Source organism: Protopterus annectens, chromosome 11.part0 (assembly GCF_019279795.1).
Source record: "Protopterus annectens isolate FY-2018-M chromosome 11.part0, PAN1.0, whole genome shotgun sequence".
NCBI classification, from domain to species: domain Eukaryota; kingdom Metazoa; phylum Chordata; order Ceratodontiformes; family Protopteridae; genus Protopterus; species Protopterus annectens.
Genome location: NC_056745.1, coordinates 1,458,154,040 through 1,458,177,051, shown reverse-complemented (window position 1 = coordinate 1,458,177,051; position 23,012 = coordinate 1,458,154,040). Strand labels below are relative to the sequence as shown.

The window sequence follows — 23,012 nt, the reverse complement described above, 5'->3', positions numbered from 1 at the left end:
TACCCTCGTACATATCCTGTACCACTCTTACATACTTCTCTGACACTTCTGACATCCTCATACAATACCACAACTCCTTTCTAGGCACCCTGTCATATGCTTTCTCTAAGTCTACAAAAACACAATGCAACTCCTTCTGACATTCTCTGTACTTCTCCATCAACACTCTCAGAGCAAACATCGCATCTGTAGCGCTCTTTCCTGGCATGGAACCATACTGCTGATCACTAATCATCACGTCTCTTCTTAACCTAGCTTCCACTACTCTTTCCCATAACTTCATGCTGTGACTGATCCGTTTAATCCCTCTGTAGTTACTACAGCTCTGCACATCACCCTTATTGTATTATATTGGATTTGTGTATGATTTATGGGTAGCAGGAATAATAATCTTTGACGAAGCCCTTAAGCATTAAAAATACAATAAAGAATCAAAATACAAAGTCATAATATTTACCCTTTGAACCTACTGCCAGTCGGGTTCCTTAAATTTCCATCTTTGGACCTATTTTATTTCATAACTTTATCAGTGACAAGCTGTCTTCAGTCTAAATTGTCAATCTGTAGTGGTGATTTAATAGCCGTTTGCATAGCCACCTACCTCCTTAATTTCATCCAGTTCACACAAGAAAATGTACTTGTGTTAGAAAAATTGTTAACTGATTCACATCTGCTACAGAAGCAGAGACACACACGCACATATATATATATATATATATATATATATATATATATATATATATGGATCCCTATCAGATGATAGAAACTTCATATGACTGAAACTCATTTGACTGAGACCATAAGGCTAGAATTTCAAAACACTGAAAAATCACTTGACTGAAACCCGTAATACTGAAATCTTACAATGATAAATTTCAATATATTGAATTGTAAAGTGGACGATATAAAACCAGAATAGGTGGGAGGGTTATGCTCCCCACACCCCCCATTGTGGGGAGCTGTGCCCCCCACCCCCCTAACTATATATACTAACTCCAGGATCAAACTTCAGTGGGGGAAAGGCATATACCTTTTTTGGGGGGTATAGCCCCCCCACCTATTCTTGTTTTATGTCGTCCACTTTAAAATTCAGTATGTTGAAATTTAGCATTGTAAGATTTTAGTATTATGGGTTTCAGTCAAGTGATTTTTCAGTATTTTGAAATTTCAGTCTTATGGTCTCAGTCAAATGAGTTTCAGTCATATGAAGTTTCTATCATCTCGTAGGGATCCATATGTACACGCAAACGCACACACATACACACACACACACACACACACACACACACACACACACACACACACACACACACACACACACACTCGCACAAAAAAACATATCTCTTCTACTTTGTCCTAGACACACTATCAAAAGGCTGTCCTCTCCTCCTGTCACTTCACTTAACAATGTCACCTTTGAACAGGTAAGATGCGCAGAACTAATGAGTGTAATTATCATTCACAACCTTAAATTTTACAGACATATCAATTATGTCATGTCAAAAGCTAATAATGAAGTTGTATTTTGTACAAATGGAAACCAAATCTTACAGATACTGCAGAATTTATTTATTTATTTTACAGTTTATTTATTTATTTTACAGTTTATTTATTGGAATAGTCCATTGAGCCGAGAAGAGCCCATTTTCAATGGAGTCCCGGGGAGAAAAGGCCCATGAACAACAATATAATGTGAAGACAATGCATTTACATTTATGTAATAGTATTGAAGAACGATGGTATTACACAACATGACAAAAAATCCACAACTGCAGTGAAAATACAGTTAAAAAAGCAAAACGTAAAATTACACACACACAAATGTCAGTTAAAATAAGAAAAATCCATTGGTGCATATTCCTGTTAGATTTGCTACAATGTGAAATAACACGGGGTTTTACATGAGATCTTTGCAGAGTTAAAGTAGGATAGAAGGATAAGAGGTGTTAATTGTTGAATGTCCAGGTGTTATTACTACCTACAGTACTGTACTGATCTGCTATTCTATCTACTCTACTGAAAAAAACATAACCTTATGCATTGCACAAAATAGTTGTCAAATTTACAATCTACCCAAGAAAACACATCATTGCACAGTATTAAAAGAAGAGTTATATGGCACTAAAAATGTATATATTTACTCTTATATATGTGATGGGTGTAAAGGCAGGTCTTCTAATTTCTTACAAAGAGAAGCAAACCGTAGGTGCATGACAGAAGCAGGTAACCGCTAACAGTAACTTCCTTAGTGCTCAGTTTCAGTAGGAAACCTGGGTAAGAATGTGCTGGCATTACAAAGAGTCAAAGGTGACACTGAAAAACACGCAGTCCATTCTAAGGTACTTATTAATTACTTGTGTATTTACTCTTGTGTATTTACTTGTTGCTCAGTTGTGCTGGTGAAATGGCATAGCATTGAGAGGTTGTTACATAATTTAAAATTGAGTGCACTCCCACTGTCAGTATTTAGGATTTGGTCCTCACACAATCTCATTTTCTACCTTGTTTACCCAGATTGAGTCTTCTGGTCACTACAGGATGACAGCTGTGTTGTAGTGGACAGCTGGACAGCATCACTCCCTTCACCAGATATAGAAGAATGGGACTTCACTTTCTACCTTTTTCCAGCTTTTTCCTTAGGTCCACAGTTTGCACATTCCATGCTTGGTCAGATGTGTCATAATCAAGACTGAGCTATTTTACCAGGGCTTCAAGATGCAGACGGCTATTTAAGGGAAATATAATTTAAGTGGTACCTCAATGATTGGCAGCTGATTGCACTTCTTAGCATTTGTAAAAAATTTAAAAAGGAATATGTAACTTATGTTTAATGAAATACAGTTTAAAAGATATCATCACTTTATGAACTTAGTTACAGATGACATGGGTCAACTATGAGGAATGTCAAATGTGTAATGCAGTTAATGTTTATATATTAGTAAGTCTATATACAAGCCTACACCTAGAAACCAGTTTAACGGTGTACACTCTACTGTAGTTGCCCTATTTATTTGTTGCCGATTGGTTACATATATCTCAGTCTCATTCTGTCTTGCTGTTGATTCATTTATGGCTATAGCCCTTTCTCTATATATACCATGTAAGTATCATATTTCTGTACAGCAGTAGCTCTACTTAGCTAGTCTTAATGCTCAAGATATTTTAGTTCATCTCTCTTAGTTTAGTAGTTGGGGCTGATTGGTATAACATCAGTTTTTTTTCTTCTAACCATTAATTTACATTTGTATGCATTGTTTTATTAGATTTATATTCCTCTTTCTTAGTGTAATCATTTGTAAAATTAATGTATGTATTTATTATGGTGTTTTTCATCTCTGGGCCTCCAAAGAAAAGGTGCCTTGTCCCCAGCTGGATTATCCCAGCAAACAAATGCTAATAATAAATAAATGCTAAATAATGTGTTGGTTAAACTAATTTATATTTGTGGTATATTTCATGATTAGTGCAGTAATACCTATCAATTATCCAGATTTTTGCCCCATATTTTTGGTCTATTCCTCATAAAATTTGAGATTTTCTGTCAAATCATTGAGGACTGGAACAACAAAATAATGACAGACATTTGAGGTTCAGGCTTCATATCCATCAGAAAAATGCATGCTAATATAAAACCTGTTATTCTACAAACTTTCTACATTTATTAGAGCAATATTTAAAATCTGTTCCTGATTTTGGATATTTCTCCTCCCATTTCTTTTGGTTTTGTGCAAATTTCTTGTGCTAAGAAGTTGAAGTATATGTGTATGTCATCTGCATATGTACCTGTCTTGTTAAGAAGTGCCATGGTAGTGATGTATACTTTTCTAATCCTTATTCACTTTTTATGTTATCAGTAGTTCACTAGTAAATTACTCTAGTATTCGTGCATCTGAAAACTCAACTCACCAAAAGTGTGATTCAGAAAATGCATTTGATATCTTTGTTAATGCACTGTTTTAAAGAAGATGTGTGTTGTATGCCTTTTATAAAACTTTTTTTCAACAAAACAGGCATACAATAAAACAAAAGGCAGTGAAAGAAAGTGTTTCCTAAAAATGTAAACAGTTTAAAGAAAGGTGAATACTAAGTAAATGTGGCAACGATTTAAGTGGTTAAAACAGATCAAGAGGATACTTCTAACAGAATGAACCATGTCTTTTTTCTATCAGTAAATTGCTCCTTAAGTCTATTACTAAATTTGAAAGCTCTTATAAAATGGACAAGTATATCTTCCTTTAGGGAAGGCAACACAGTGCTAATATAAATAGACATCTAAACTTGATGAAATTCCTGTCAGGGCAGGGATCTCCTGATCAGTCCCTGGCCTCCTAAAAGAAGATGAGGCCAGACCACATTAGAATGAGTGAGACAAGTAGATCAATATTTATATGAGCCCATACTAGAGTATTATTTTTACATTACAAATAGCATAAAGAGTATCAGCGTCAAACAAAGAAGATGCATGTCGCACAGTTGCCATTCATCTCGGAAATGTAGAAGTTAATTTTCATCTAGTATTGTAACCAAAATGAAAAAAATCATACAACTGGATAAAAAAAATTAAAAAGAATTAATTGAGAAAGGCTGTCTCCATATAACTCCTAACTCTAGTCGAATTTTGAGTTCCTCTGCAAATTTGCCCTATAAGAATTGATGCAAAAAGTGTTGTTAGCAGAACCATTTAGGCAAAGGGATGTTGGCTGTTTCTTTTACTTTTAGGATTGCAAAATATTGAAAAAGTAGCATGTGCATCAGATTTCAGTACAGTAGTATATATTAAATTAGTAAGGGGCATAGATGGAAGCTGTTTCTAGAAAAAATATGGAGCCCAGATCATTTGGAAATGGAACAAAATATATAACTTTTAGAGTGTGTAATACTGGAAATTGCTGATCCTGTATAATTTAATTTTTAGAATATCTGCATTGTAAATATTGGGATGAACAGCAAGTACAAATATTAAAATTAAAAACTGACAGAAGATATGCAAAGGACATGGCCATTTTTATGTGGGAAATAATTTCAATTTGTTTAGTTTCTCCGTAGATAAAATACTGTGTGATATTTGACAAACAGAATCCATAACCATACCCATAAAAAGGAAGTTAAACAGTGTCCTTCTATGAGTCACTATATGCTACTTTGTATACCATTATTTTTAAAAACAAATGTTTGGCATTCTTAGGACTTCATAAGTTGCTAAATCTAACAAGCAATTAGAAAGACCCCAAAAATTCCTAACCATAATGATCACAGGTCTCAAGTCCTTGAGCTGCCATGAGAGGCTGGAAGCTCTGTCCCTTTATTCGGTGCTTTTCATACTTTTTCAGGATATCTCAGCCTCTCATTTGTGGCACTTTTCAGTTCCAGTTGTCTTGGACTTCCAGTATCTTTGTGAGTTCAGTATCTCCACTAATACCAGAATTAGTGATCTAAATCTTTACCAACAGGTAAGCAAAACACAGTGAAGGGATGGTGTTATAAATCAGCGTGTAAAGAAATATGAATGACTGTCTTTCTTTAAGTATAACCTAGATAACTGGATGAGTTTTCACAAATTTATTGTGGGATTGACTGGTGTCACCCTCCTGCACAAGGGAAGTGCAACACAAGGATGGGTATTGGTAAGTGATAGATGTTCTGGACAACACAGTGGTACAGCAGATAACATTGTTTCCTCACAGCAAGAGGTTTCCTGGTTCGGTTCTCATCTAGCATGCCTTCTGTGTGTAGTCTGCATGTCCTTCCTGTGCTCGTGTGGGTTTCCTCTGGGTGCTTGGATTTCTTCCCACATTCCAAAGACATGCAGCAGGTGGATTGCTCACTCTACATTGGTCATAGGTGTGAGAGTGCATGCAAGTGTTTGGTGTGGAAGAACTACCATGACAGGGCTAACCACCTGGCAGTGTAAATCTTAGATCTATAAGATTGTCACTGTTGAAGTGTCACCCCAACCCATGAGCAAAAATAGGAAAAGGGGTTGTGGATGGATGGATGTTTGCAAGATTTAGTGATCTCGAAGTGTCTCTGAATTTATAAACCTAAGCCTTTGTGCATGCAAGTCTGATTTAAAATGTGTAACATCACATAGTCCGAAATGCTGTGCTGTAGCAAGCATCTGTTTAAACGATTGAATTTCATCCTGGGCTTCCCACTTTCTTTAGTTACTATGGAGTGCCTTCTTAAAATTATCTGTTGGCAAAATTTCCAAAATTGTACTTAAATTATTTCTATGAGGTTCCAGCCACAGTTTCAAAATATGCAACAAATCTGCCACTTGTGCTATTACTGGTTTGTTGGTACAATGTGCGTGTTTATGAAATTTGCAGGACTGTGATTTTGGTGAGCCCCCATTCCTTGCTAAAATGTCCTCCTTTAATTCTAGTAATCATGCATATCAGAGTCTTCTAAAGCTTTTAAATCCATGGCCTCTACAGATAGGTATCATTTCTCCTGCCAGCTCAAATGATATGGGCATCTTGAGGCAATGTAGTAATTGCTTCATGTATACTGACAACCATTTACTCCTAAAGCAAACTAACACCATACGTGAAAGATGCAAATACACTGTGAAACTGGAGTCATTTCTCTCAAGTAAAAATAAACTAGACATCAAACAGGTTGTCAGCACACATGCTTCACCTTTCATGCAAAATAAGGTCACAACACAGAAGTAATTACTAAAAGCCTACCAAAAAAACAGAGGCGTTCCAAAGGAACACCGCCCACACTCACCGTTGAGCAAAATGAAACCACTGCATATATCAACACACACACCCGTGTCTCAACAAAAATGCCCCTAAGGCAAAACACATCAAATGTCTTGGTCATAGGCAACTCCATAGTGAGACACACATATGTCCCCCCTCACCAGACTGGACAAGGAGAAGATAACAGTCAGCTGCCTATCAGGTGCCAGGATCTTACAAATCATGCATGCACTCAAGTCACTCAACAAGTACCATTATGATTCTGTCACAGTCCATGTTGGAGTGAATGACTTGAACCATATCTCTCTAGACTATATGCAGAGACATGACTGAACTCTCTGATTGTGTGTCCCAGACAGGTATATCCCTAGCCCTAAGCAGCATCCTCCCTTCACCCAGGATGATGCCTCAATTTAAAAAAAATGATCAACCTCAACAATTGGTTTAACTTCTGGTGTCAGTCCAGAGGGATCCCGTATCTATCAGCCTGGAAGGATATCTTAGACAGACCTCGCTGCTTTGCTAGAGATGGTCTGCACCTGCCCTCCCCTAGGCTTTCAGATACTGGCAAAGGCCCTTGCCTTCCCCATAGTGCCTATTTTAGGCAATGCCAAAATAAATTTTCAAACTTAACAAAATCTAATTGAGACAAACTCAGGGTCGTGCTGCTTAATGCTAGGAGTTTAAACACAAAACTGCTCTTCCTGGAAGCAGTACTCCCCTTGGAGGATGCTGATATCTGTAGAGTTACTAAGACATAGTTCAAGGCTGCTGACAGCACCCCAGCCATGCAAGGCTACAAACCTCAAAATGAGTGTGTGAAGCAATGAAAAGTGGAGGTGTATCCATCTTCTTTAAAACCAAACACACTTTGAGACTGATCAAACAGCATGACTCTCTTGCACTACTCCATGTCCAATTAACTATTGGGAAAATACCATACCATATCATTGCTAGCCATAGACCCCCCACCGTGAACTAGTATAAGTACACCATCTCCCTCAATTTACTGGAATCCCTTGCCATATGACCAACATCTTAATCATGGGAGATTTCAACTATCCTTCCATAGACTGGGGACATGCATGAGAAAAAAATATGCTCACTCAGAGGACCCTGAACTTAGTTAACACAAATGCTCTGGAGGAGATAGTCTGCACACCCACTAGGGGCTCTAATGTTTTGGACATACTACTCACCAACACGGTGGGGGTTGGATACTGTACTTCCACCATACATGATGCCTTCCTTGGTTAGATCAGACCACAAATCAGTCTCATTTGAAGTAACTACTGGAACTGACACCCTCACAGGAACAAAAATTATAAAAAAATTCACCAAAGCTAACTACAGCTTTAAGTGATGGTATAAAAAGATTCACAACACCCATAATCGCTGACATCAATGATCACTATGCAGAAGTGTACTCAAATGCCCTGTACAAACACTTAAGTGACTACATAAAGTCTGCTGTACCTTACTGGATCAAAACCAGGTCTTCCCATAAAAACAAGCCACCTTGTTGGACCTCAAGTATAAACAGATTATACAACAAGAGGAAGAAACTGTTGTCCAAAAGCAAGAGGGTATCACTCTGTAGAGAAATAATTCCCTTCTAAGCCTAAACAAGAAAATCAGAAATCTTGTGAAGTCTTCTAAAGCAAATTCCTAGCCAAGGATAATCATAAGGCATCCAAAGTCTAAAAGGGAATGCCCAGCTATGTGCCAAACTGGTTGCAGATAGTACCCATAATTCTAACCAGCTTCATCTGAAAGACCATAGAAATAATTATCATGGACCTTATCATATAAGGATATAGGTGACCTCCAAACACTGGACCCAACCCAGTTTGGCTTTGTTAAGGGTAGATCATTCTTAATAAACCTGGTAAACCTCTTTGAGAATGTCAGCAAATGGACAAAGGTAAGACAGTGCACACAGCCTATGTTGACCTTGCCAAGGCTTTTAATACAATTCCACACTTTGGCATCATTGAGAAATTCTCCCAGCCAGGATTACACTTATATTACTAGATGGGTAGCCAGTTGGCTGACCAACAGAACATGCTCTCTAAACTTAGTGACTCCACCTCCATCAGTAGACCCTTCACTAGTGGAGTACCACAGGGGCCTGTGCTGGGCCCCTTACTGTTTGGCATCTATTTCTCAGATGTCCAGGACAAAGTAGACAGTCTCTGTCTCATCAAGTTTGCTGATGATTGCATGCTGGGAGCAATCATTGCACCCCACAATGATGCCAACAAATTACAAGAAGGGCAAACACAAACAAATGATTGGTGCCAAAGCCATGGTCTAAAACCATATGTGAAAAAATACATTATTATCCAATTTGGCAAAATGGAATTCCCTACAAATTACAGTAGTGACAGCCCCCCCTGAGTTTCCAACCCAGTCGTGTGAAACTTGTGAACACAGATTGATAGTAATCTGAACGTTGGCCACTAAGTTTCTGCAGTGGTAAGGAAAAACTTCTACATTGCGGACCTCATAAGCAAGGTCATAGCATCCAGGTCAAGGGATGTCAAAAGTCCACTGTACTTGATCCTCATCAGACCATTAAAAGGGTACAATGCACCTTTTTCCATGTACCTCACTAGACACCTGCAGCAGGTGGATAGACTTTGTAGGTTTCTCACTAAGAAAATACAGAGACTCCAAACCATGACTTCCATGGACAGGCTGAATTCCCTGTCTCTCTACTCTGGATCTTATAGGCTGCTGAGAGGTGACTTTTGATTGGCCTACAGGGCAATCTCTGACCCCGCCCTAATGGAAATGCTGCACATCTGCAAGTGAAATGGCACAAGAGTCATTCGCTCTAGGGATCTCAACCTAGCTTGTGACATTAACAGAACATGCTGGAGAGACAGATATGTCTCCCAGAGACTGACACTTCTCTGAAATAGACTTCCTCTTCACATGAAACAGAGCTCCTCACTGACCCTTTTCAAATGCAACCTAGATAATTGGATGGGAGTCCACAAACTCACCTCTGGGGGTGGCACTCATGTCCCTTAAGGATGGAGATAGTCAGTATTGATCACAGATCCATTCTGTTCATAAATTCACTACCCAAAAAGAACAAATGGGGATACCTGGGATTAACATGGCTAGGTTTGTAAAGGCTCTAGGGCCACTAGCCTAGTAACCTCTTATGAACCTGTAAATCCAGATGGTTTCTCCTCCCAGGGGTCAGGTTGCTTCCCTTACAGGGATACCATCCAAACTGACTTTCTGGCTATGCTACTCCAGCTGGAGTCCTCCACATACCCTGCTGAGACCAAAATCTGCTGTAGAGTAAGGCACTGTGTTTTAAGTACCCATGTGTGTAGCTGTCCTTAATTACTTGTAACATCCTTGCTTGTCTCTAGGAAAATCTCCTGAAAAAGGACCTGCCATCACAATGCATACATGATTTCTCCTAGTGTAGAACCTTGTGTTTGAGCCTCAGCAGGTGGACTATATTTCTTGGACACCCCATCTGTATTCAGCTGGCTGCAATCCAGATGGTACATTATCTTAAAAGAATAGATGGTCAGTGTACACCAATAAATCTTTAGGATGATGTCCTTGTCTCAAAATAGCCAATGAAGGGGCACATGGTCAGTGATAATTTCAGACTCTGTACACAAGAAGTAATATTTTGTATTGGTGAGTGTCCACTTAATGGCTTGCAAGGCAGATATGGTTCTGCAGATCTTCAATTCACTGTACATATATTTTTCATGGCTATTCACTCTCCCTAGAATTCAGCATTGCAACACTTCAGTACCTCTGGAACAGTGGAGCATTGCCGTATTTCACCACCACATTCCCTCCACTCCCACATCTGTAAGAGATGTACCTTCTGCTACCCCTACCTATGTAGTGGAGAGACATGTGTCTGTGTGAATTAGTGTATGCAAAGAAATTGCCGTAATTTCGATGGATGTCATTTAAGTTCCTGGAAGATAAACATGTATTTACAAGACTCCATTAAATAAATCACTGTTGCCCATATAATGGAGCTTTTAACTGTAAATGGCTGCATTGCCTGCATTATGCTGATATTGGTAAGATGCAGAAAATGTTACTTAGGAAAATTGAGAGATTAGAATTGCTAGATAATTCTAGAATTAATGAAATAAAGTATAACAAAAAAAAAATTAAGAATTAATGAAATGATTGATTCCTTGAGAATTTAGAGGCCAGTGCTCATCATATATATTAGTTAAATTAAGTAACTTTCTGAAGTATAAATCTGTTTAGTAGCTGAAACAGTCCGAGAAATCATTTTTATGTATTCATGACCATAAGCCCTCATTTTTAAGACAGTTTTTTCAAAACAGGGAGGAGATCATATAAGATGGGGACAACAATTGTTACTGAAGATAGAAGAGCAAATATGAAGCTGTGAACTAACAATGACAGACTGTTATTCTGAAAGCAAAACACAATTTATTGATATCCAGCAAGTATCATGTTTCTGCAACTTGAATTCTATTACAAGAAATAAGAAAATAATGTTAATTTGCCTGAAATGAATACAACTTACTCAGGGAGCAAATGCACAATAATCACTTCTTCTGAGTTTCTATGGGCAACATGGTACTTACAACTGGTGTCTTAACATTTTCTGTGCTGAATTCCATGGTTTATTCTATTCTAGGTATTTCTGTTAGGACTTAAGGTGCAAAACCATAATATTACTTTACTCTTTCACAAACTGTGGTATAACGGCAAAATATTTATTTCACATGTAATGTTCTTGCAGAATATATGCTTAAGTATCTAATTGTACACTTCTTTGACTTTGAACAGGTAAGCCAGTACACCTTTGCTATGTGCAGTTACAAAGAAAAGAAGGCGGAGCCACAGGAACTCATGCAACTCGATGGATATACAGTGGATTACACAGAGCCTCAGTTAGGTACTATTCTGTATGACATGCTGCTGCTAACAATTTATAAACAACGCTTATTTTTCCAGGTGGAATTTGCAGAGCTTGTAAAATATCTTTTCCAGAAGGTTTACATTTACATCACAAAGTAAAAGACTTGTTAAAGAGTGGTGCAGGATGTTGTGAATCAGAAAATTGAAATATCCAGTACTGTATACAGCAAAACTCAAAACTGGTATATTGATTTTTTTGATTTAAATAGAAGTTAAAGGAAATATGGTGAACAGTACATTAATAGTATGAGACAGGACAGATATTTGTCAGTACAATCCCTGCTGTCCTATGTGTGGAGCAGAAAGAAAACTCTGAGCTATTTATGAGAGGTGCTTTAATATTAAAAATCCTCTACACAGGGATGGACATTTCACAGCTTAGGGGGTAAAAGAGTTGTACTGCATTGAAAGGTGAAAGACAAATGTGCTGTGGGCAACTACTCTGACAGTGACTGTCAGATGTACTGAAAAAAATGTAGATATCAGTTAGAACTAAAAATGAAATTAATAAAATGTTTCAGGCTAAAACAGATGCAGCAGAGCCAGTATCTAAGAAGGAAATATGACACTAAAGGGATCTTCTGATAAATACTAGATAACTTAGTGTCTCAGTGGTTAGGGCTTCTGCCTCATAGCTTCAGTGTCTGGGGATCGATCCCTACTTGCCACTGTCTCTGGTGTTTCTGTGCTTTTTTTTGTCTATGTAGGAATTTTTTGGTATTGTGTTTTCCCTCTAACTTTTAAAAACATGATGGTTTATAGGCTATTTCAAATTCTCCTTATATTCCGCATATACCCTTGCAACTGAGTTTGCAGCTGAAAATGACAAGCTCACTTATGTAATTAGCAGATGAAATTTCATAAAATATGACTAGTTATAGAAGTAATTGACATGTAGACAATCTCTGTAGTATAGACATAAAAAAAAAGTAGAAATAAATTTAAGATCAGCTTCAGAATTCACTATAGTTCTGGTTCACGCTGAAAACGCCCTTTCAGCATGATATGCCCATTTATGATTCAGAAACATGTTAGCAGTGACAAGGCCAGACCTCTTTATCATCTAATTTGCATATTTCCTGAATTGCAGTTACTACTGTGATGTGCAGATCATGGCTGATCTGCATGTTGGGGTAGAAAATTGCTGCTCTTGTAGGCAGTGGAATCCTACCACCAGTCACTCTCTCACAGGCGTGTGTGTTTATGCATATATATATATATATATATATATATATATATATATATATGGGTACCTATCAAATGATAGAAAGCTCATTTGATAGAAACTCATTTTACTGACACCATAAGATAGAAAGCTCAAAACACTAAGACTTATTTGACTGAAACTCAAAACACTGAAAATGCTATACACCCTTTTCCCCATGGTAGTGCGATCCTGGAGTTAGTATATATAGTTAGGGGGGTGGGGGGGCATAGCCCCCCACATAGTTTATGTAAATATTGTTTTCTACATACAGTTATTCATTGTAGTTATAAGTATCCATGTGTAGAGTTTAAAATGTATGAAGTATGTGGGGGGCAACGCCCCCAACACCCCCCATTGGGGGGGCGGTGCCCCCGCAACTATATGTACTAACTACAGGATCGCACTACCGTGGGAAAAAGGGCATATAGCATTTTCAGTGTTTTGAGTTTCAGTCAAATGAGTTTTCAGTGTTTTCAGCTTTCTATGTTTTGGTTTTAACCAAATGATTTTCCATCAGATGAGTTTTCTGTGATTTGATAGGGACCCATATATATATATATATATATATATATATATATATATATATATATATATATATATATATATATATATATATATATATATATATATATATATATATATATATATATTTACAAAGCACAAACACACCGCAGGGTGTGTACCTGTACCTACCCTTTTGCGACCCCTCCCGCCCCCGCGCCCATGATACCTTACTGCCATTATGGCATGTATGTGTTAGCCCCCTCCCATTGCGAACCCTGTTACAGTGTTAGTACAGCACTTTAAAGGAAAATTGCCTCAAGCTTCCTCACATACCTGATTTACACATATAAATCAAGCTAACTGCCTGGATGATGCAGTTTTGATATCTTTTAGGTACCTGTTTTCTGAGGACACACATCAGGTACTTTCTGAGTTGATAAAGCCTGCTACTAGAAAATCATATAAGTAAGTGGAAAAGATTTTATTGTTGCTTTCAGTATAAGAGCGCAGATACTCAGCTGGCATAGATGCCTCTGGTTTGTCATTATTTGTGCGAGTTACTGCCCAGTGGTTTATTATATTCATATATAAAGGCACATCTGTTAGCCATTTCTACTTGTCTACCCGGAGAACCCCCATTTCAACAATGTTAAAGTAAAACACTTTTTGAAAAGGGTCTTGCCTTCCACCCATCTAAGAAACAGATGTCTCTCCTTCGAGTTATTAATTTTGATCTTTGGAAAATCACGCAACCTTCATTTGAACCAACTCATTGGCCTGATTTGAGGTCCCTAACATTATTGATCTGATTTGTGTTAGGAGAGTATCTGAGTTACAAGCACTTACGGCAAATCAGATTTACCTTACCTTTCATAAGCATAGGTTTTAATTGAGAGTAATCCTACCTTTATGCCTAAAATCATTTTGAAGTTTACATTAGGCTAGTTTTCTTTCCCAAGTCTTGTAAAATGGTGAAAGGATTCTTCACTCTCTGTCTTTACATACCTCAGATAGTAGACCTAGGCAAAACTCAGTCCTTTAGAAAAGCTGACCAGCTATGAACAGGAGGGGAAAAGACAACCGGTGACGAGGTTAATTATTTCTTAATGGATGCCTAGGGCTATTGTTTTTTGTTACACTCACATTTACAAGCAATTTCCAGACAGAATCACACCTCATTTGACAAGGGCTTTGGCTTCTTTGATGGCTTTCCAGAAAAGGATGAACTTTAGAAACATTCTAGAGATAGAAACTTGTCTTCACTCCATACCTTTACAAAGAATTGCAAATTGGATTCCTAGTATGAACATACGAATCTGTGAATCACAGATTCCTTGATAGGAATATAAAGGATATGAGTAAACCTGAAATGTAAACAGCAGCCCCATTGCATGATTGTTCATATTTAATAAGATTGTTATACATGTATAGCAGGAAAGGATGAAGGTTTTCATAACAAAGTTGACTTTGTGACACTGAGTGATGAAGATCTGACTCTGATCTTGGTGAAACTAGATTCTTTAACATACACATGCTGTAAGTTCCTGCTAGACAGGGATAGCTGTGAGTGCATAACTCAGTTTAATGTCCTGGGAAGGGAAGGGTATTATCAGCCACTATGTAAACAGCCTACTGTACAATGGGTTGATTAGCATTACGGAGTCTCTGACAAGTGAACCCCAATCTACCAAGCAGGGCATGCACTCTAGATGGCGGCTTAGAATGCTCTTGGAGGCATTTGCTTAGATGTGTCATGCACTGTGGGCATCTGAAACTCGTACAGTACTGAGGGTCGTGAGATAAGCTTCACAAAATAAGAAGAAATAGTTATTGTTGATGGCTCCTAATGCCTCTCTTTTATTTATTCTGAATTAGTTAAGAGTAAAAACTCCAGTAAAGCAGAGGATTTCAAAATAGTGATCTCCCACATGTGGGAAATGTAGGGCACTATCTTTGCAAGCAGGATGAATGGAGTGGAAAGATTAATTGTATTGAGATGCTAAATTTTTGAGTGGGGTATGACAAAAGAACAAAAAAGACATGGAACTGCATGTGTGTGTGTGTGTGTGTGTGTGTGTGTGTGTGTGTCAACTTGCAGACAGACATACGTGTTTGTGTGAGGTACATATGACACAATGTCATATGCTTCGTCTAGGTTTAGCATTATTCATTCTAATTAAAACAAGATAATATCTTGACGGCACTGTGCTGATTCAGAGACATAAGTCATGTCAGATTTTTTCTGATAATTTTAATAATGAACGCGTTCCACACAAGTTGATCCATTCTTGTAAATGCTCTTATTTTTGTTTTGTTTTTTTGTTTTTTGCCAGCTGATGTGTAAATCAGATCAGTAAGACTGTGTTTAGTGTAAAGGCTGACAATTTAGTTGCATTGTATTGCCCTAATTAGTAATGTCGGCTGCTTTGGAAAAGTTGGTTTAAGCATAACATTATATCTAAATATTGCAGTGGTCATTCTGTTTCATCTTAATCGTGCTGCTTCTTGAGTGGATACAAAATATTTCATGCACTCTTGCTATAACAACCATACCACATGCATGTAGTATGTGTTAATACCGGTTAAAAGTTAAGTAAGGATATGATCATATGTGCTCTGAAAAATGCAGACACTTTCTGTTTATGTATTAGATATGAATAAACCTTACTGTAATCAGTTTTACAAATCATCTGTTGATGAATGCAAGAGATCTTGAGTATCACTAATAGAACTAAAAGATATGTATGACTATATGAAATGATTTAGTTTTAATGATGCAGCTCTAGTAAAAATTGCATTTCTTTACAGTCAGCTTCCAGCCAGTCCAAATCACTTCCCCACCATGCAGTTTACAAGCAAAACATTCAGCAGCTGTTGTGTATAAAAGTTACACATGCTTATTTGAACTTCATCAGGGCCTGCTCTGATCTGTAGTTAGCTCTTCTGGTGTCCCTGGAACAGTTCTCGACCTGGAGTCCCCTCAGTTTTATGTGTTAGTATCCACATTCAGAAACTGAATGCTTCCACTGAAAATTGTATCCACATTCAGAAACTGAATGCTTCCACTGAAAATTGTACCCCATCACATCTTGCACACAGGATAGCTGACCCCTTTGACCCACCCTATCTCCACCTCTGGAGCTGTTGCAAATTTGTCTATTTTCTAACAAAAACATAAGAAATAAGGATTATTTTATTTGTACTATTTTCAGAAAAAGGCAGAAATGGTTTTCAGAACCACATGATTTCTTCCAGTGTACGCTCTGAATTTGTTCACTTTTCTTCATGCCATTCAGTTGCTTGAAAAGATCTGAAGCCTGCATAAACTAAAGCACTGCTGGTGATTCCCTGCTGGGTAAGGAAACCTGTTTTTTTTGTCTGTGACTGATAGAGCTGCTTTTTGATACCTGCTCCATTTTGCTTTCTATTTTAAGAAATCTGCTTGGCCTGGTGCTTTGTTCTGTGTGAGAGTTGGACCCTTAAATTACCTGGGCTGCACATTTCACATGTTTTTTCACTGGTTAAATTGTCTGTTGACTGATGCTTAAATACTCAGTGAAATTCTGGGCCTCTGTCTTTGTCTAAAAAGATTTGAAGCCTGCATAAACTAAACTACTGCTGGTGGTTCTTTACTGCATTTCTCAACCACCCTCACCTTTGTTGATCTGCCTTTTAAACCTGGTGATTTGGGTCTATATTACTATGTTGAAAGACTTGTTCACTGAACACGTTTTAATCAACATGGAAATATCGCCGAAACAAGAGGGGTCAGCAATCTGTTGACACGAAAAAACTTTGACTTTAGTCTGACATTGCTCCAGCGATTTTAACTTTATGGGTTCTGTCCTTTAGCCAGTTTGCAACCCATCTAGTGACATAAGGGTTTACTTTTAAGCTGTTTAGCTTATCTATGATGCCTGAGTGGGTATTGTGTAAGGCCTTAGCCAAGTCCAGGTATGCTGTATGGACTGCTTTGCCCTCATCAATGGCTCTAGTGACTGAAAAAGTCAACCAGGTTTAAAAGGCAGGATCTGCCCTAGCCGAACTGGGTGGGGTCAAGTGTCTGTAGGTCCCCTATGTCTCTGTTTATGAGTTCCATAATGATTCTTTCCATAGTTTGCAGACCAGGCTAGTTGCTTATGGGTAGTTTCCAGGGTCTGTAGAGGCACCCTTGTGGAGTGGGACCACTGTTGCGCCAGTGTTCAGGTACATATCAGTAAGGCTAAGGTTAAAAGCATTTTATGTGTGGGTTTAGCTCCTCTTGAGTTAAACACCGGGATACCATCAGGTCCCATTGATGCTGTGTTTTGCTTTGTTTAGGCGGTTCTCACTTGGACATCTGAGATGACAGAGATTACATTCAGCTGGGATAAGTATTTCTTCTTTTGGAGGAATTTGCACTGAACCTGTCAGAATGTTGAATATCTGTGGGTTCAGTGTATTTTTGTTGTTGTGAACCAACTCTGAGCATATCTGAGGTTTCCAGGTTTCTAACATAGCTGAAGAAGGCTTTGTGGTTATCTTTAGTGTCCTTAGTGATTTTCTCTCAAAGTTGCCTTGGATGTTTTATGAGAGAACATAGTTTTCTGCTAATGTTGATCAGAGAGTCTTCCCTTCATGGGATTTGCTCTGACATGCAGTAGCTTCCTTCTTTGTTATACAATTTGTTTATGGCTGAGGTCCACCAGACAGGACGCTTATTTGGTGGAGAGGGACTTGGATTTGTTTGGGATTGATGATCCATGCATTCTTGGATGTCCATAGAAAGCATTTGTGAAGGATTCATTGTGGGATGTGGTATCCACTGGCACAGTGGGAATACCAGTCTTAAGAAGAGTGAAGTCTGCTTTTGAGAAGTTTTTCACTGTTTTTTGTGCTGTTGATTTTCAGGGTGATTAGTTTGTGGTCAGATCTCACTAGTGAGGGGTATACTTCTGGTGAGCATTTTGTCCCCATGTTTGTGATGATCAGGTCTAGTATATTATCTCCCTAGTGGGAGAGGTGACTAGTTGTTCCAGTGCATTTGAATTTATGAATTCCATTTTTTTTTTTTTTTTTTTTTTTTGATAGGTGGCAACCCCAATCTAATTAATTTCCAAGTTATCATGGGAAGGTCCGATGTAGTATGTGTTAATACCGGTTAAAAGTTAAGTAAGGATATGATCATATGTGCTCTGCAAAATGCAGACACTTTCTGTTTATGTATTAGATATGAATAAACCTCACTGTAATCAGTTTTACAAATCATCTGTTGATGAATGCAAGAGATCTTGAGTATCACTAATAGAACTAAAAGATATGTATGACTATATGAAATGATTTAGTTTTAATGATGCAGCTCTAGTAAAAATTGCATTTCTTTACAGTCAGCTTCCAGCCAGTCCAAATCACTTCCCCACCATGCAGTTAACAAGCAAAACATTCAGCTGCTGTTGTGGATAAAAGTTACACATGCTTATTTGAACTTCATCAGGTCCTGCTCTGATCTGTAGTTAGCTCTTCTGGTGTCCCTGGAACAGTTCTCGACCTGGAGTCCCCTCAGTTTTATGTGTTAGTATCCGCATTCAGAAACTGAATGCTTCCACTGAAAATTGTATCCGCATTCAGAAACTGAATGCTTCCACTGAAAATTGTACCCCATCACATCTTGCACACAGGATAGCTGACCCCTTTGACCCACCCTATCTCCACCTCTGGAGCTGTTGCAAATTTGCCTATTTTCTAACAAAAACATAAGAAATAAGGATTATTTTATTTGTACTATTTTCATAAAAAGGCAGAAATGGTTTTCAGAACCACATGATTTTTTCCAGTGTACGCTCTGAATTTGTTCACTTTTCTTCATGCCATTCAGTTGCCTGAAAAGATCTGAAGCCTGCATAAACTAAAGCACTGCTGGTGACTCCCTGCTGGGTAAGGAAACCTGTTTTTTTGTCTGTGACTGATAGAGCTGCTTTTTGATACCTGCTCCATTTTGCTTTCTATTTTAAGAAATCTGCTTGGCCTGGTGCTTTGTTCTGTGTGAGGGGTGGACCCTTAAATTACCTAGGCTGCACATTTCACATGTTTTTTCACTGGTTAAATTGTCTGTTGACTGATGCTTAAATACTCAGTGAAATTCTGGGCCTCTGTCTTTGTCTAAAAAGATTTGAAGCCTGCATAAACTAAACTACTGCTGGTGGTTCTTTGCTGCATTTCTCAACCACCCTCACCTTTTTTGATGTGCTTTTCAAACCTGGTGATTTGGGTCTATATTACTATGTTGAAAGACTTGTTCACTGAACACGTCTTAATCAACATGGAAATATCGGCCTGTTAAAATCTAAAACGGCCGCTTCAGCAAATGTTTTCCCGCACAAAAAGAACAAACTTTCAAACCTTACATAGTGTGGGGCATAGCCCCCCACACCCCCCAACTAATTATACCAACTCCAAGATTACACTACAGTGGGGAAAAGGGAAATCCCCGATGATGGCCAAGTGATTTTTTTTCCCCTGGGAAAAAATTCACTGAAGCAGCCATTCGGGATTTTAAAGGGTCGATATTTCCATGTTGATTAAGACTTGTTCGGCGAACATGTCTTTCAACATGGTAATATAGACCCAGTGATTTTAAGATGCTCACCCCACTGTAAATTGAGATTAATACGCTCCTCCCTTTCTACACTGCTGCGGCTGTCCTGAATTATTTATTTGTCTTTCTTTGTGCTTATATTGAAAAAGTGCATTTTGCCTTCCATTGTCTGTTCTACTTGATCTCACATCATTCATTATCTAGCTAGCTGTTGGAAAAAGTAGTGTATTTTTACACTCTAGCAAACAATTGTTTTTACATCCAAAGAGGTTAGTGGATTTTCCTTCTAGTGCATAGGAGGTAGCCTGGTCTGTTTAGGTGGGGGAAACACCTGAAATTTCTGAAAGTAGTTTTGTTGGCTGGAGGGCTTAGTAATCAGCTTATCCTGTTTTGTAGTGCCTTTATAAATTCTTTACAGCTGAATGGCTCTTGGCTCATTTATTCAAAGTAAAGTACTTTTATTGAATAATAACACTTCTATAAGCTGTTTAAAGTACACTGCTGTATCTACATCTTTAAGTTTGTTTGTGGCAGCATGTTACTCTGGACAACCCTTTACTGTGCTTTTGCATAAGGACTGTGATTGTTCATCTGGTGCCAGTAGGTGTTTACCTGGTCTAGTTGAGCTGGGAAACACACAGAAGGGCTCTAGGTATTATTTGCACTAATCTGCACTTGATACTCACTTTTCTGACGCCTATGTAGCATAGACTAGATTCAGACCTGCTGAATCTAGATGCTATTGATACCATTGAGCACTAAACCAGCCATCTCACATTAAGAAGGGCTCGTGACAGAAGAGCATGGCTCCAGCCTTGTCTGAGCTGAGACTTCCTAGAGGGAGGTTCATTGTGTGTTTCTGTGACAACCCACCACTGGACCAGTAATCAAGGAGTCTCAGTCCTCACCATTGGCACCAGTGGGAAACATACACTGAGAGAATGACAAGTACACACACAGCATTTCCAGATGCAGCTCTCTGCATCAACTTCAGTTTCCTTTAAGAGCACACAGAGACCACAGTCAGTCCAGATCTGTTTTTTGTCTGGTGCCAGGATCCACCACATAATGCATGCACTCAAGTCACTCCATAACAAGTACAAATATGGCTCTGTCATTGTCCATGTTGAATGAATGACTTGAGACATACCTCCCTGGACTACATGAAAAGAGAAATGGAAGAGCTCTCGGATCATGATGCCCAGGCAGGTATGACCCTAGCCATGAGTAGCATCCTGCCTTCACCCAGAATGATACCACAGTATAAGGACAAAATGATTGACTTCAACAATTGGCTAAGCTTCTGGTGTCATTCAGTGGGGATCCAGTATCTGTCTGCTTGGGACAACATGATCGACAAACAATGATGCTTTGCCAGAGATGGTGTGCACCTGTCACCCCTGGGATTCAGGTTACTGATTAAAGCTCTTGCCACCCGATAATGCCTTTTTAGGCAAGGTTCAAAGGACAAAACCACCACTGTAACAGATACAAGCATGCAAAATCTGAAGGTAATGCTACTCAATGCTAGAAGTCTAAAGCTCAAAATGCACTCTCTCGAGGTGTTCCTAAAAATGGAGAACATCGATATCTGTGCAGTAACTGAGACCTGGTTCAAGACTCCAGAGAGCACCCCTGCAATACCAGGCTACAACTCTTACCACACTTTTCAGCCACCAAACCAAGACCAAAACACTAAAGATGGAGGAGTGTTCATATTCACAACTCCGGGCTAGTTGCCCAACACAATGCATCTGAAATTCTCCAGGTGCAACTAACACTAGGTAAGACTGCAATCCAAATTGTAGCTTGCTACAGATCCCCCACCATGCCCCAAGATTCTCACTACACCTTTCTAAACATACATGAAAATATTAAGATACAACCAAACACCATAATACTGGGTGATTTCAACTACCCTGCCATTAACTGGGAAAACTACTCGGGTACCAACACCTTTTCCCAACGGTTCTTGGAATTCATAAATTCCAACGCCCTGGATCAACTAATCCATTGTCCCACCAGGGGCTCCAATATCCTAGACCTGGTCATTACCAACATGGGAGATAGATGCTCCACACCAGTGGTCACCCCCTCAGTGGCACGTCAGACCATAAGCAAATCACCCTTGATAGCCACATCCCACCCCCACCCCCCAGTAAGGAAACTTCCGTAAAAAACTTCTCTAAAGCCAACTTCATGCTACTTAAGTCAGAAGTGACAAACTTCATGACACCCATGCAGATGTGAGCTGATAGTTCGACTGCTGAATCCTACACTAAGGCACTGTATGAGCACATCCACTCGTGAATGAATCGTGCGATCCCAAATAGAACCAAGATGCTCTCCTCCAAAAAAAGGAAGCCAATCTGGTTGTCCCCTGCTGTAAACAAACTATACAACAGAAGGAAAAAACTGCTGCAGAAAAGAGGAAAACCCCAGGATACAAAAATCTCCCTTACCAGCCTCAGTAAGAAGCTGAGATACCCTCATAAAATCTTCCAAAGCTAGTTACGAAAATAAAATTACCAAAGATTCCAAAGACAACCACAAGGCATTCTATAGTCATATCAAGAATCTAAATGGCAATGCTCAGATATGCTCTGAGCTACAACAGAATGGCATTAAATATACTGATCCCAAGGATATTGCCAATATCCTGGCAGATCGATTTAGTGCCAACTTCACCCCCCTCTCACCCCCTAAAAGGCCCATCTCAATACCCAAAGATTGCCAAATTCTGATAATCACGGCCACACAGGTAGAAACTGCACTCTCCAAAGCTAAGAATACAGCATCCATGGGATGAGATGACATCCCGGGCTGTGTACTATATGAACTACAAAATGAACTGGCACCTCACCTAAGTGTCGTGTTTAATCATAGCCTCACCTCAGGCTTCATGCCCACTGAGTGGCACACAGCTAGTTATCCCATTCCACATGGGGGGATCCAGCTTGAATCCCAGGAACTACTATTCCATCAGTCTGACAAGGCTGATCTGCAAGGGTATGGAATGCATTATCATGGAACTTGTAAACAAAGACGTTGGCAAACTTCAAAC

At 38.8% G+C, this 23,012-nt stretch overlaps 1 protein-coding gene across 1 annotated transcript in view; it reads left to right on the top strand.

Annotated features, from left to right (window-relative positions):
- Positions 1 to 23,012, top strand: part of CADPS2 (calcium dependent secretion activator 2) — a 5,163,308-nt gene that overhangs the window by 2,834,428 nt on the left and 2,305,868 nt on the right. The window contains exon 10 of the mRNA XM_044088753.1: positions 11,532 to 11,640. Coding sequence (XP_043944688.1) covers positions 11,532 to 11,640 — 109 coding nt within the window. The remainder of the gene's footprint in view (positions 1 to 11,531; positions 11,641 to 23,012) is intronic.